The 14,302-nt window shown below is 47.0% G+C and overlaps 1 protein-coding gene across 11 annotated transcripts in view; it reads left to right on the forward strand.

Moving 5' to 3' along the window:
* The window catches only part of Tdrd1 (tudor domain containing 1), a 43,842-nt gene that overhangs the window by 27,769 nt on the left and 1,771 nt on the right, over positions 1–14,302 (forward strand). For 10 of the 11 annotated variants that reach the window (XM_006527473.1, NM_001002238.2, NM_001002240.2 and 7 more), the window contains 9 exons: positions 1,347–1,457; positions 2,031–2,201; positions 4,466–4,735; positions 6,327–6,446; positions 7,735–7,851; positions 10,333–10,500; positions 11,836–12,063; positions 12,486–12,532; positions 12,611–12,703. In XM_006527473.1, the coding sequence (XP_006527536.1) occupies positions 1,347–1,457; positions 2,031–2,201; positions 4,466–4,735; positions 6,327–6,446; positions 7,735–7,851; positions 10,333–10,500; positions 11,836–12,063; positions 12,486–12,532; positions 12,611–12,703 (1,325 nt within the window). The remainder of the gene's footprint in view (positions 1–1,346; positions 1,458–2,030; positions 2,202–4,465; positions 4,736–6,326; positions 6,447–7,734; positions 7,852–10,332; positions 10,501–11,835; positions 12,064–12,485; positions 12,533–12,610; positions 12,704–14,302) is intronic. The other variant, XM_006527478.1, reaches the window with a different exon arrangement.

Here is a 14,302-nt window from a genome sequence, read left to right on the forward strand (position 1 = left end):
GAACTGACGTGGGTCCTCAGTGGGTCCTAACCACTGAGCCATGTCTTCAGCCCTGAAATTGTAAGACCCCCGAAGCTGGGCCTCCACTCAAGTCCCGGGATGAGCTGGCCAACACCCCAATGTCCCGAGAGAAAACCACACCTGATGCAAACTGCAAGAGGTTTTATTATCAGCTAGCTGAGGATGAAGTCCCTCCACCGTGCAGGGCAGGGGAATTTGACCACGAGCGGTGACAGTAGGGGTTTTTAACAGGTAGCTGAGGAATTGGGAGGAGTTGGGAGGAGAGTTGGCTACAGCTCCTTTCTGGCCGGGGGGGCGGCGGGGGCGGGGGAGTGAGCTGCAGCCTCCTCTCCGGGGTCTATCTCTATGTCCTTGTAGGTCTTCCTACAATTATCACATCTCTGGCTGTAAGGCACAGAAACAAAAAGGCTTTTTGCTGGCTATAGAGAACAAAGAGCTTCTTTCTGGCTGTATTTTTAGAGATCAGGGAAGACAAACTTGGGGAACGTCCAGGGGCTTTACCTTCCAGGGAGAAACACTCTTAAGTTGGGGTCTCACAGAATCACATCCTTGGGACAAACTGTAGTCACAGTGATATGTCAGTGGGTGACTGTGCTTTGGAAAGTCCAGGCGTCCCGTGTGAAGCTAACCAGAGACTCCCATGCTCTTGCATGCTTGCGTCATCCATTTCTCTCAGAGCGCCCTTGCTCATCTGAAAGTGGAAGGTGTTCCTTCATTAGAATGTCTATTTCTATGACAGCCTTTGCCATAATTCAGAGGAGGTTGCTTGCCTCTGGCTTGTATAGCCACTTGGGTCCCTTTTCTGTAGACGCTGAAGCCATTTGTGTCTTTGCTGTTTGTCCTCAGTAGCTTGCTGTTCGTCTCTGCTTCCCACTAGGAGATTGCTGGCTGCTTGTGGTTCTGTACAGTCTTCCATTAGAGACAGCCTCACCTTCCTCTCATTGTATTGTACTGCAGATTTGCCTACAGAACTTCCATCAGAACAGTAACTAAACTTAGCATTTAGTAATTATATTTACTTTTTAGGGCACTATTGACTTCATGAGTTTGTATGAGGTTGACGCTCAAACCTTGTGGTGGCATAGAGATGGTACTGCCAAGCTATGTTGTGCCCAAGAAGTCACTGGTTTTCAGTTTATTAGGAATTTAAATGAATATTGCTGTATTGCCTTAGGAACTTTGTGAAGGAAACAGCATGTGGTGTAGTTCTCAGGTGTTTGGGGCGTACTTGAGATTTTCATGGTGAAAATGTCCTCTGACATTAGAAGGCAAGTGTGGATAATGTTTATCTTTAACAGTCTACGTTCTCTGTGTTGTGTTTTCAGCCTTAGAGAAGCTCGATGACTTGAATCAGTCCTTAGCAGACTACTGTGCACAAAAGCCGCCCAATGGCTTTAAGGCAGAGATAGGGCGGCCTTGCTGTGCCTTTTTTTCAGGTAAGTTCGACTTGGTGTCAGTGACTGTGTGGATCTTCTTGTCTCTAACACTCAGACCTTGTTCCAGTGTATGTCTTCTTCCCATTTTAAGCATGTTTTCATAATCAAAATGAGAGGAACTTTTATGATGCCTTCTCCCTAAGGAGCCTTGAAGTGATGTCTGACCTTAGTGCTACATGTCCCACACCACGGAACATTTCTGATAGCTTTGGGCTGTTCGTTCCATGGCAACACTTTTACCCTTTGTCATTTTACCAAATAACAGCGAAGCCTCTGGCCCCTGAGCAGTAAGAATGTCATAGTCATCTCCCACTTCCATGTTGTTTATTGTGTAGACTATGAATGGAATTTTTTATCAGATGTCAGGGTGTGGGACTGTAAGATGTCTGGGGACACGTTCCAAAAATGGACCTTGGGAATTCTCAGTATAGGGATTTTTGAAGAAAAACTAAAAGTTGTAATCTATAGAAGAGAAAAAATTTATCAACTTTGCTATAGAAAGTGTTTTTTTCCTAAGAGGAAATATTGAATGTGAAGGAAAAAGAAATGTCAGAGACTCTGAACTGCTTCCAGGTGACGGCAACTGGTACCGGGCTCTAGTCAAGGAGATCTTACCAAGTGGGAATGTTAAAGTCCACTTTGTGGATTACGGAAATGTTGAAGAAGTTACCACAGACCAACTCCAGGCGATATTACCACAGTTCTTACTACTTCCATTTCAGGGGATGCAGTGCTGGCTAGTAGGTAGGTGTCAACAGGCGTTTCTCACACCTTGGTGAACCAACACTGTATGGGTGCCCTTCTTCAGTTACTTATGCACTTGTTGTAACTTCCAACTGAGCTAGAAAAGCCCACCTCACGTTACACAATGTAGGAACATACTTAGTATTTTGGCCGGAATACTCAGGGTGGGCTGAAGGAGTTTCTTTTCTGTAGTTCTGGGAGTGAAACTCACAGGCTGTCTAGAAGAGTTTTTGCAGGACTCTGAGACCCTCAGATAATAGTGGATTCTGGCATTTATTTCTAGTCGTTTATTCTAAAGCAACCTGGAAATGGCTGCAAGGAACTCATCCCAGGGCTGTTACTGACAGTCCATCACTTGCAGAGCCTGCCACAGAGGACGACTGTAACATGATCTATGTCAGGATGGTGAGTGGCCCTCTTAACAGTGGCTCTGAGGCACTGGGCCAGGCCTGGGACTGAAGCTGTGCCCAGGCCTTTGCTGTCACCCTGCTGCTGCTAAGATGTGTTACACTCACCCCTGTGATGCGAGGGAGGAAAGCGAGTTACAGGATGTGCAGGGCAGCATCACTATGCAGGGAGGGGTGCCAGGGGCCAGCCCTGCTACACACTGGCTGCTGGGAGAGCTAGCAAGTTATTTAAGCTGCGCACTTCTGTTTTCCTATCTGGAGAAGAAGAGAAGTAAGACCACACAGAAGCAGCAGGGCTCGGCAGCTTGTCAGGGATGTGACCTGACACCTCGCTTTTGAGCATGCTTGTTGCTGCCTTGTTCTGCTGAAACCCGGTCTCTGTGGTCAGGACCTGGAACCTAGTAACTGTTCTTACCTTATCACCTCTTTTGCTGGGATTCCACGAATGTGTCCCCATGCATGTAAACATTTAATAGAGTATATGTGTATATGTGCGCAGAGTATATGTGCGCAGAGTATATGTTTCCATTTGCATTCATGGTCATGGGAGCAGCATGGCGCCGAGGCCTGGGCAGTAGTGTCAGCTGCTCAGCACTCCACAGGAGAACCACTTCAGCCCAGGAACCTGACAACTTGGGCCATACAACAAGACCCTCACTTTAAGACCCCTACTTCTGTGGAAAGTGATCCCAGATTCTTAACAGTGCCCATGTTGGGGAGCACAGATGTTCCTAAGTCCTGTTTTTGTCTGTCTGTCTGTCTTTGTGACAGTTCTGTTGTGATGAGACACATGACATCACTCTGTCTCCTAATAATGTGCAGTGGGTGTGCATGAGGCCTCTGTTCTTACTAAAGACTATATCGTCGTGTGTTCATACATGTATGTGTACTCACATGTGCACGTATGTATGATACATTCATGCAGGCACATGCATGGCGTCTGCAGTAAGGACAAGAAGACAACTTTTGGGAATCGGTTCTCTCCTTCCACTCTGAGAACCAAAGATCAAATTCAAATGCTCAGGCTTTGGTGGCAAACACGTTCACCTGTAGAGCCATCTTACCCCAGATTGTTCTTAATCACCATATGTCACGCCAGTGTGCTTCTTAAGATGTGGCCCTCAGACCAGGAGCTTCAAAGTTCCAGACAAGCAGGAACTTGTCTTAAGAGCTCAGATTTATAAGTCAGGTGGTGGCGGCACACTCCTTCAATCCCAGCACTCGGAAGGCAGAGGCAGGCAGATCTCTGTATGAGTTCCAGGACAGCCTGGAGAAACCCTGTCTCAAGAAAACAAAAACAAAATTCAGATTTATAGTCCCCACTCCAGACTTAAATGAGAAGCTCTGGAGCGAGCCTCCACATCTGTTGAACAGGTGCTGCGAGTAGTCTCAGATGCACAGTCATGGTTGGAAACCCACCAAAAGGAAGGACGGAAATGAGAATCCAGGGGTGCCACCCCTGACTCCCACAGGCTCAGCTGCTCTCTCCTGGGCAAGTGAGGCCCTGCCTGCCTCAGAATACAAGGGAGTAAGCCCACGTTGCTCAGAGCACTGGGAACTGTGCAAAGATCCTTTGATCTATTGGCAACTTCTCATTAGTCACATCACTGCACAAGCAAAAGCCCCCCTAAGAGACAGTGACGGCACACATCTGTCCCTGGCACAGTGCTGCTCTCAGCTCCCGAAAGTCTCAGTCCCTGCGTGTGTGTCAGCAGGTACAGGAGGATCTGTGACTTGACCACATCCTGTGTAACTTTGGGAAGTTGTAAGCTAAGTGTAAGGACCCAGTCCTGCCAACCATCAACAAGCTCACCGCATGCATAGACTTTTCTTTAATGTTTTTTCCTTACTTCTCAGATATACAGCCCCCAAACAAGCATTGGACAAAAGAGGCCACAGCAAGATTTCAAGCATGTGTTGTGGGGCTCAAACTCCAAGCCAGAGTTGTGGAAATCACCGCGAACGGCGTGGGCGTGGAGCTCACCGATCTTTCCACTCCTTACCCCAAAATCATTAGTGATGTGCTCATCAGAGAGCAGTTGGTCTTAAGGTGTGGTTCACCACAGGACTCACTGATGAGCAGACCTGCTAATCAACATAAGCAGATCGACAGCCACAGGGTGCAAGGTGATGCCTTTAAACCGTCTGTAGTTCAAGTTCATATTAGGGTTTGCTTTGCTCTCTAACACTTTGGTTACAGTACACAAGTGGGTTTCAGTGAAATTTCCATACATAACATTGCTCTTAATTGCCTACACCTGCCATCCTTCATCCTTCCTGGCTGCTTCCTCGGGTCTCCTTCCTGAGTCCATTTCTCTTCTGCCTGCCTGCCTGCCTGCCTTCTTTATTACATTCTTCTTTATTACATTCTTTCTTTTCTTTTTTTAAATATATAATTAATTTTATTTTGTGTTCATGAATGTTTTGCTTGCATGTATGTCTGAGGTGTCAGAAGCCCTGGAACTGGAGTTGATGCAATTATGAGCTCTAGGCAGGCTCTCACTGTGTAGCCCCCCTGGCTGTTCCAGAATTAACTATGTAGACCAGGCTACCTTTAAACTCACAGAGATCTGCTTCCCAAGTGCTGGGATTAGCGGTATGCACCATCACGCCTGGCCTCTCTCCTGCTTTACACACACACACACACACACACATCCAGTGTGTGTGTGTGTGTGTGTGTGTGTGTGTGTGTGTGTTGGGGGGTGTTTCTAGTAAGTCTAAATTCTGCATGTAAGATCTATTCTTTCCTCTGCTGGTTGGTGATATTCCTGTGCAGACAACCACTGAGTGTGTGTAATGGCATTGCTCAGGCCGTCTAGGACTGTCCCTTGTACCACTGAGCCCTTGCCTAGGACTGCTTCTGGAAAGGTGTGTCTTATTTCCCCTAGCTGTTCAGACTTTCAGATCCCAAGATCCATGTTTGCTCTTGAGTGGATGTCATGCAGGGTGAAGGGATGTCACCTTGTTTCTTTGTGGCTCTCCAGCTTCCATACGTATTTTAGGATTATTTTTTTCTAGTTCTATGAAGAGCGCGTTTTTGAATTATGATGAGGATTATGCTGAAACTGTAGAAGGCTTTGAATAGTGAAGTCGTTTCACAGTGTTCACTCTGCTGATTCCAAGCATGCGAGGTCTGCGCTGTTTATGTTTTACACGGACAGAAAGCTCATGGCTTGAGGGGCTGCATTGTTGCCATGCTGGGAATGGCACTGTGGCGGGAGTGTGAGGTTTTCATAATCAGGAAGCAGACAGGTGAAGGCTGGCGTCCCTCTCAGTTTCTTGAGAGCCTTTGTGGAGTCCATTGGATGGACCGCCCTCCACTCAGGTGGCCTTCTCTCCTCAGGGAAACCTCACCAGAAAAGTAGGATTGTTTTCAAACAAACATTCATTTTAGATTTAGTTGTTAGATAAGTATGCATTGTACAGATATGTGTAATTTAAGCTTTGGCAAATTTGAAGGATTACATTCACTATGTTAGAAATACTCTACAGGAGTGCATCAGCTTGGCGGTCCTGGTTATTGAATGACTCTTTGTAACATGCATTTCTGAGTTGAGTAAATTGATTTGTGAAACAGACACCCAACATGGGAACTCTGATGTGTTGATAGTCATTGATGAACAAACTTATTGAATGCATATATTACTGAGGAGAACTGTAAGTTGTGTGTATTTAATTTAATGTATATTTAATGAGCCTGTGCCTCCTGTGTTTTTAGCCAGCCCTTCAGCAGAGCAGTGGAAGACAATGGAATTGCCAGTTAACAAGACTATAGCAGCAAATGTACTAGAGATCATAAGCCCAGCCTTGTTCTACGCCATCCCCAGTGAAATGTCAGGTGAGGAGCCGCACTGCTGCTGCGCGCCTCTGCTGCTCAGCTGTGCAGAGCAGGTCCTTCGGGGAGCTCTTGTCAGAAGTGAGGTGCAGAAAGGAGGTGATGCTTGTCAAGAAGTGTAACCCAGAAGACAGAGGGTGTGCCCTGTGCTCACCTCCGCAGCAGCCTGGCTGTAGTGTAATCTGTAACGTCCTAGATCAAAAAGTGCCCCTAATTTTTACATAACTTATTTTTTAAAACACGTTATCTATATTGAATTGTATTTATTAAGCTAACTTTCAACTACATAAGTGAGAACCAACCAGAATTATTTCTAGAATTTTATCACTCTTAGTAATCAGTTAATAATCATAGTTTTTTCATCAGCTTTTTATCTACATAGGTTATTTTTAGGTGAGGGTATGGGTTGGCCTAAGAGAGTTTCTCAATACTCAAGTAGCATTTTATGACTGTTTGTATATTCTGAATATGTTGTACGTAATAAAGTGAGCTTAAGGATTACTCTTACTTCAGCTGTAGTGTAGACGGTCACAACAGCCTGACCTCTGCTTGTCACTTACACAGATTGAAGGTAGTTTTTTTTTTTTTTTTTTTTTCTGATTTTGGGAAGAAAGTCTAAAAGTGGTAATTTACTATACTTCCTGAGCTGGTAATTTGAAGCAGATGTTATTCTTTCATTGTTAAAGTAGATGTGAACAGACACTCCCAGTATTCCCAGCTGACTCTTCAGTACCACAAGGATGGTTTCACAGACACTTAAGAGATTGCTTGATTGTAAACTTGCATTAAACAAGAAGGGAAACCACAGCAGTCTTGAGTGCTACTTCTCCTTATGCCTGGGCTCCAGTGGGAAACATTGCTCTTTCTGAACACTACAACTGCTTACGGATGATGAGAGAGAGGCCCAGCTCTTGGTAGCAGGTCTCCTCCCCCGAGTTCCCTCCCCCGAGCCCACATGGCAGAAGGAAGAAAGGACACTCCTAGAGTTGTCCTCTCACCTCCACAGGGTGCCGTGGCATCCCCATTATAAGTAAATGTAAAATGAAATTAATAAAATACAGTAATTTTTATAGAGGGAGCACACTAGCAGAATCACCCTCGTTAGGAAATAGGCCTCCCAGAGGCTCCTCATAGTTCAAGTCTTTCTGCAAAAGGCAACCAGTAGTCTATCTGTTTTTAAAACACAATGTGTATTTTAATGTGGACCCCTCTTGTCTTGATTGGACTTGAGAGTCTTTGTATGTTGTCACTACTGGGGATTTTCTCACAGTGAAAATTGCTTGGATTTCAGAAAATCAAGAGAAGCTGTGTGTGTTAGCAGCTGAATTGTTAGAACACTGTAATGCTCAGAAGGGCCAGCCAGCCTACAGACCACGGACCGGCGACGCGTGCTGTGCTAAGTACACAAGTAATGCCCCTTTTACGTGAAGCACTGCAGGGAAAGGGCCGTTGTCTTTTGGGGAGCTGATGTAGATTTTGGTAACCTCAGCACACATTTCATTTGGTTAGACAAACTGAGAAAGACAGATTGTGATTTAATTTATATTCTGGAGCCATCTGATTTTCCACTCTATGTAGGTTATTGTTAGATAAGAGTATAGCTACACTCAGATAACCAGCTCCAAGTACCAGTGCTCTGTCTGCTGGGTCACTGGTGCACAGTCTTCCATACTTTAGGAGCTGCCTGGGAATGGACCAGAGGAGAATTAGATTATCTCAGGACAGGCTTGCTTAACACTCCACATCAACAAACCGCATCGCTAATATAAGTAGCACTTGCAGAGGATGTCCTGGCTTGTTTCTGGGGTTGGAGGAAGATGGCAGAGGTGCTGTGGGGTATGGGTGGACATGTTTCCTACTGTTTCCTGAGCAGAATGGCAGCCAAGCAGGTCAAGAACAGAGTGCCCAGGTTGCTTCTTGTCACAGCCAAGGTTAAAGTACGGAGTCTTTCATGGGCTCTCCCACGCTCATAACCACCTGACTGTTACATCTTGGAGGTCTCATAAAGGCAGTTTGTCCACAGATGTCTGGTAGGCCGTTAATGGGGCAGAATGATGTCATATTCAGGGACGTTCTCTATCACCTTGTTAGTGACGTCACTTCTGTCCTACTGTTGTGTGACATCTGGCTGCACTTGCCTCCATTTGTGTTGCAGTGAAAGTTAAGGCATGACATGGTATGTAAGACCCTGTCGTCACTGTGAGGCCTCATAGACACTGCAGACACTCCCCTGTGGCGTGCTGCTGTTCCTGGTTCTGTTGCTATTGAGCCTCTTTATCAAAAGTGTTGTGTGTGTTGTCACTGTTCCTAGTCCCCCATATCAGCATTCCATCCCCTCAGTGAGCTCTACAAGGACACACCCCACCATGTTTCCCCATATCCTAGCCTAGCTGAAGGCTAGACTGCTTGTCTTCCAAACCTGGCCCGCCATTGCTTCACCTTCATGCTGAGTGCTGTTTGTACCATCTCTGTCTCCCTGCCCGGAGGTTAGCTGAGTTTCTTCCCCTCTTTAGGTAGCTGATATCCCTCCTCCCTCCTTTGTTTTTGTTGACCTTGCTGCTCTTTGGATCTGCCCCAGCATCTGGATGTATGTGTTCCTTAGAAGCTGAGAAAAGGCATTGCATGGGAGGTAAAAACCAGTAGAAAGTCATTCTGAAAGCATTACCTTGTCTATTAACTGTTGGTATTTTCAATCAGAAGATAGACAGGTTCTCCCAAGATTGAATGTAACCTTTGCTGTGTGGAGCCTTGAGTATCCTCTCCATCCTGTTTGCTGATTGTAATGTCACTGGACACAGGGGCTGGCTGTCCATGTTGTGCTGCCACCCATGAATAGGCTCTAGTCTGGGAGTGCTTCAGGTGGTGGGGTAGGGGAAGGTTCCCCTGAACTCATGAGTTTGATTCATTCTCTCCGTTTGTTTTGTGTTGTGTTGAGGAGCTGCTGAGCCTCCCAGTGCTTGACTGGGCGCTGCTGAATGTGTTTGCTGTGATCTCTGTCCCCACCCCCGGCTTGCTTCACGGAGGCTCTGCCGTCTTATTTTACCTTCACTAGTTTCTTGGGTGTCTTTGTGTTTGAATGTTGTCCCCTTTGTGTTTTTGAGGACAGGACGTGCTGTCCCCATCTCTGGGCCATCATTCTTTGGATGTGATGGTCTCCTCCCTCCGGGTCCTGTTTTGTTTGCTTTGCCCTCTCTGTCACGGGAGAGGCTCCTTTGAACCATCTTTCCACATGACTACAATGGGACACCCAAGAGTTATTTGGAAGTTTCTGTCCAGCAGAGCTTACCTACCTTTGGGCTTCAGTGCAGGCTTGATCACATCTGGAAGTACCCTCCTGTGTGGTCGCTGTCTCCTCCCTGGAACATCCATCTTGCCTAACTGTGCCCTCCCCTCAACCTCCCAGTCCCCAGTCCATAGCCTTTGGAGAAGGGACTTCTAAGCGTGAGGCTCACCAGTGTCTTTGGTGAACTTAAAGCTAGCTGTGCCGTGTAAAAGTAGAGAGTAACTGCCTCCTTTGTCCTGCCCTCTGCCCCTCACCCTCAGGGGTCTTGGAGGCGTGCGTGCGTGCGTGCGTGCGTGTGATCCTGCCTGTCTGCCTCACCGCCAGCTTTGCACGAGCTCCCTTGGCTGTAAGCTGCTTCCATCTGTACATCTGCCTTGCAGCCTTGCAGCCTTGCAGAGATGCATGGTCTTCCCTCAGCTCCCTTGTTTTTGTAGTTAAAAAACAAAATCAGGACTCTGCGTGCCTCCACAGAGGGCTTTGGAAGGAATGTAGAAAACTGCAGACTGTTAACTGGAAACCCAGTTAGTCTTTAGTGTAGTAGATAGAACCATCTTAGGGAAGGGAAGGCTCGGACTGTAACCTGTGCTAAGGATCCCTTGTTTTCAGATGATGACTTCTGGTACCGGGCCATTGTTCTGGAAACGTCGGAATCTGATGTGAAAGTTCTCTACGCAGATTATGGAAACATCGAAACCCTGCCTCTTTCCAGAGTGCAGCCCATCCCAGCCAGCCACCTGGAGCTGCCCTTCCAGATCATTAGATGCTCACTAGAGGGTACACAGTTCTGTTGCTTTCTAGATTTGTGTCTGTGGAATTTTTTATCTTTATATTTCATAGCTCTAAGTCTGAATTAAATGGTTTATATCAGACTGTTACCAGTGTTCTGGGTTTGGGCTGGGTGTTTCCAGGTTCTTGGCCTCTTCACGGAACTAGAAAGTCATGGCATACATAGACCTGCAGAAGTCTCAAAGGGAGCTTTATTCAGAGCAAGCGACAGTGCAGATTACAGAGAAGCACTGTCAAGAGTAACAGTGGGTCATATTCCCGAGACCCCTCGGGGACTCTGGTCATTGTATGGGGCTTCCTTTTCACGTTCACAATGCATGCATAGTACTCGCAGGTAAAGGAAGGAGGCTGCCACGTGTAACACTTCAAGTGGGGGTTATGAACAGTCATGTGGGGCCATGTAGCTAAATTATCCTAAATTATTTGTAGTCAAGTGGGGCTGTAGCTAAATTATCCTTAGCTTGCCTTCCTCTAAATATCTTAGCAAGAGTTTTCAGAGAAATTTTGTCTCCTTTGTACTTTAATTCTTGTGAAAACTGCATTCCATCTGTCTCTGTATTTGGGGGCTTATCTTCAGAATATCAGGGTTTGGAGACTGTCTTTCTCCTCTTGTGCAGCTCTCATGGCAAGTGGCAGGGTGTGAGCCCAAGACCGCCTGCTCTGTCACAGCTCCCTATAGGAACCAGGGGATGTTTCCTGGCCTCATTCCAGCCTCCTCACTCTTCTTCTAAAGCAGCTTGTGCTTACCTGTCCACTGCCTACATGTCCACTGCCGGCCTGCTCACTGCCTACCTGTCCACTGCCTACCCGTCCACTGCTTACCCGTCCAGTTGGAATATGCAAAGAACAGATAAATGAGAATGCTTGATGTGGCCCTGTCCTGCTTTTCTCAGAGATGATGACAGTGACTCTGTAGCATGCTTGGCCTCTGCACTGTCCTTTCCCACCAGAGCCCATAGGCATGAGCGTGTCTGTTCTGTGCCGTAAGCCTCGGTAGTGCATGGTGCCAGCCACGCCAGTCTCCTTAGACAGCGTCCTAAATATCTTCTACAAGAGACATGGGGCTGAGAGCCAGCTTGTGGTTAAGAGCACTGGTGGTTCTTGCAGGACCTGGGTTAACATCCAGTACCACATAGTGACTGGCAACCACCTGTATGTAACTCCAGTTCCAGGGAGGCCAACACCACCTTCTGACTTCTGTGGGCAGGTGGTATACACATATATACGTGCAGGCAGTACACTCATACACACAAAAGTAAATAAAGAAAATAAATCTTAAAAACAGGACACCTGTGAACAAAGCTCAGGGTGTGACTCTTCCAGGGCCGATGGAGCTGAATGGAAGCTGTTCGCAGTTAGTGATGGAGCTGCTGAGAAATGCCATGCTGAACCAGAGTGTGGTTCTCTCTGTGAAAGCCATTTCAAAGAATGTCCACGCAGTGTCAGTTGAAAAATGTTCTGAGAACGGAATGATCAATATAGCTGAGAATCTGGTGATGTGTGGCCTGGCAGAAAACCTCACTTCTAAAAGGAAAAGTGCTTCCACTAAAGGTACTTTCTTAAGCGTAATACACAGCAGAGGTCGTTTTGATTGTCTCTCTCCTCACGGCTTCAGTCCCCACCCTCTCCTCCTCCTCTGCACTCCTGTGGCAATTCAGCCTGACCTGACCCAAGGTCAGGGACACTGGTGCTGTGGGAGTCGAGACTGAGAGCTTTGGAATGGTTGCAACTGTGCCTGTGCCTTTCTTCGGGTTCTCTTTGATCTGAGCAACAGGAGAAGTCTTAGAAGACCTAAGACATCATAGAAGACCTAATCTTTAGATGGAGTGCTGGTCTGAGAGTCCAGGACACACACAGCACATGACTGGGTGGGTGATGTCCTGGGGAGTTGACACTTAGACCCCGACACACAGGTGCACGCGGGCTCCCTCACTGCCATGACCTAGGCCTGTTTTGTTTGTTTTTGCTTCTAGAGATACCACACAGCAGAGACTGCTGTTGCACAGAGTTACAGAAACAGGTAGGTGCAGCTCCTACATGAAGCCACACGCTGCCTCACATTGAGAGAGAAATCATACTGTCTCCTTTGCATCCACAGATTGAGAAACACGAACAGATTCTCCTCTTCCTCTTAAACAATCCAACCAACCAAAGTAAATTCACAGAGATGAAAAAGCTGCTGAGAAGCTAAGTAAGTTTCCCGTTTCCCCTTCTGTGATGCACCCGACTCCAGGTGCTTATGTGAAGCCGTTTCTTACTGTTTGATTTGAAATTGCTCACATCGTCAGTATGTGAAGAGACTTGTAAAGATGGTCATGAGGTGAAGCTTAGCCTCACACTGTGTCCAGACTTGACGTCTTCTCAGGCCTCACTGACTCTGTCTGCTGCAGTAGCTTTAGTCCTGAGTCTGGGCAAGGATAGAAGATCGAGGAAGGTAGGCACTCTGTCACCTGTGACACTGGAGCAGGCTGTGCTGTGCCACTGTTCAGAGAGAGTGTGCTGGGCCCATCCCAGTAGTTCCCAACCGTGTCTTACTGTCAGGATCCCCGCAAGAACAGGGGCCATCAGAAAGTAGTCATGGCCAGCAGCCAACTGGAACTTGTGGACAAAATGAGATTACCCCACTTATTCACCCCTGTGTGTGTGCTGGAGGGGTGGGGTTGGTGCAGTGTCAGCCCAGAGCTGGCTCTTCCATGCTCCTGCAGCAGCTCCTGGGATTCCCTGGGCTGTCGCTCCTCTGGAACAGCAGTGCTGACTGAGTGCGCACCTCTGCTGAGTTTGTCCCTAAGGAAGCTAGCACCTAAGCTGACACCCTGAGCAACAGTTCCTTCCCATTGTCGTGCCTTAGCATCTCTATACTTGATTTCTGTTTTGTGTGCTTGAGCTTAAGATCTTGAATTTAATGAAGATTTTAACTAGACCGACTGAAGAGCCTGCAATGACACAGGCTTCTGGGATTAGCCCAGCTAATTAATCATTTGTACTTTGGTCTATTCATCTGTGTAGTGAACTCTCCTCAGAGAGATACTGAGAGTGCTCATATAATTTAAGATAAGGCTGCCATTTTCAATTGTTTCTAGAAAATTAGAAAGCCTAGAACGGTAAATGTTTGAATTTAAAACATAACACACGCTAGTTTCCCCCACACAGCACTGTGTACGGGGCTGGGCCTCACATTGCACAGTCCTCACAGCATCCTTGAAGCAGAAGTGCAGGGCAAGGTGTGTGCTGTCACAATCCCAGCACTGGGAAGTGGAGACTGTGGCTCAGCAACTGCTGGCCTAACTTGCTCGTCAGTTCCAGGCCATTGAGAGACTCATGTTGCATAGTAAAACGGGAGGTGGGAACAATCTGAGGAAGAATGGCACACACCTGTGGGCAGAGCTGAGTGCACCTTGCTCCCTATCCATATACTACACACATTTGTAGCTCCCTGCCCCCACCCCCACATGTAGTAGAATGACCTTATTGTCTGATGAGGAAGCAGAGGCTCACGGTGTCCATGCAGGCTCTTGGTGTGCACCCCACACCTCACCCCCTCTTGCAGGCTGGAGCTTACAGCTGACAGGGGAGGAGCTGTCCCAGCTTCTGGGTATGCCCTGGGCTACAGCCTCTTTCTCGGTTAGTCTGGACCTGCAGGGCATGGAATGAGGAGATAACATAGGTACTCAGGCATTCTCTTCTCATTTGGGAGGAAAATAAAACTGGATATTTATTCTCACCTTACTTAATCTACTTCCAGATATATGTGTTCCAAATGTTAAGGCTTTTATAACTACTGTGTTGTGTG

This window comes from Mus musculus, chromosome 19 (assembly GCF_000001635.26).
Source record: "Mus musculus strain C57BL/6J chromosome 19, GRCm38.p6 C57BL/6J".
Classification (NCBI taxonomy): Eukaryota; Metazoa; Chordata; class Mammalia; order Rodentia; family Muridae; genus Mus; species Mus musculus.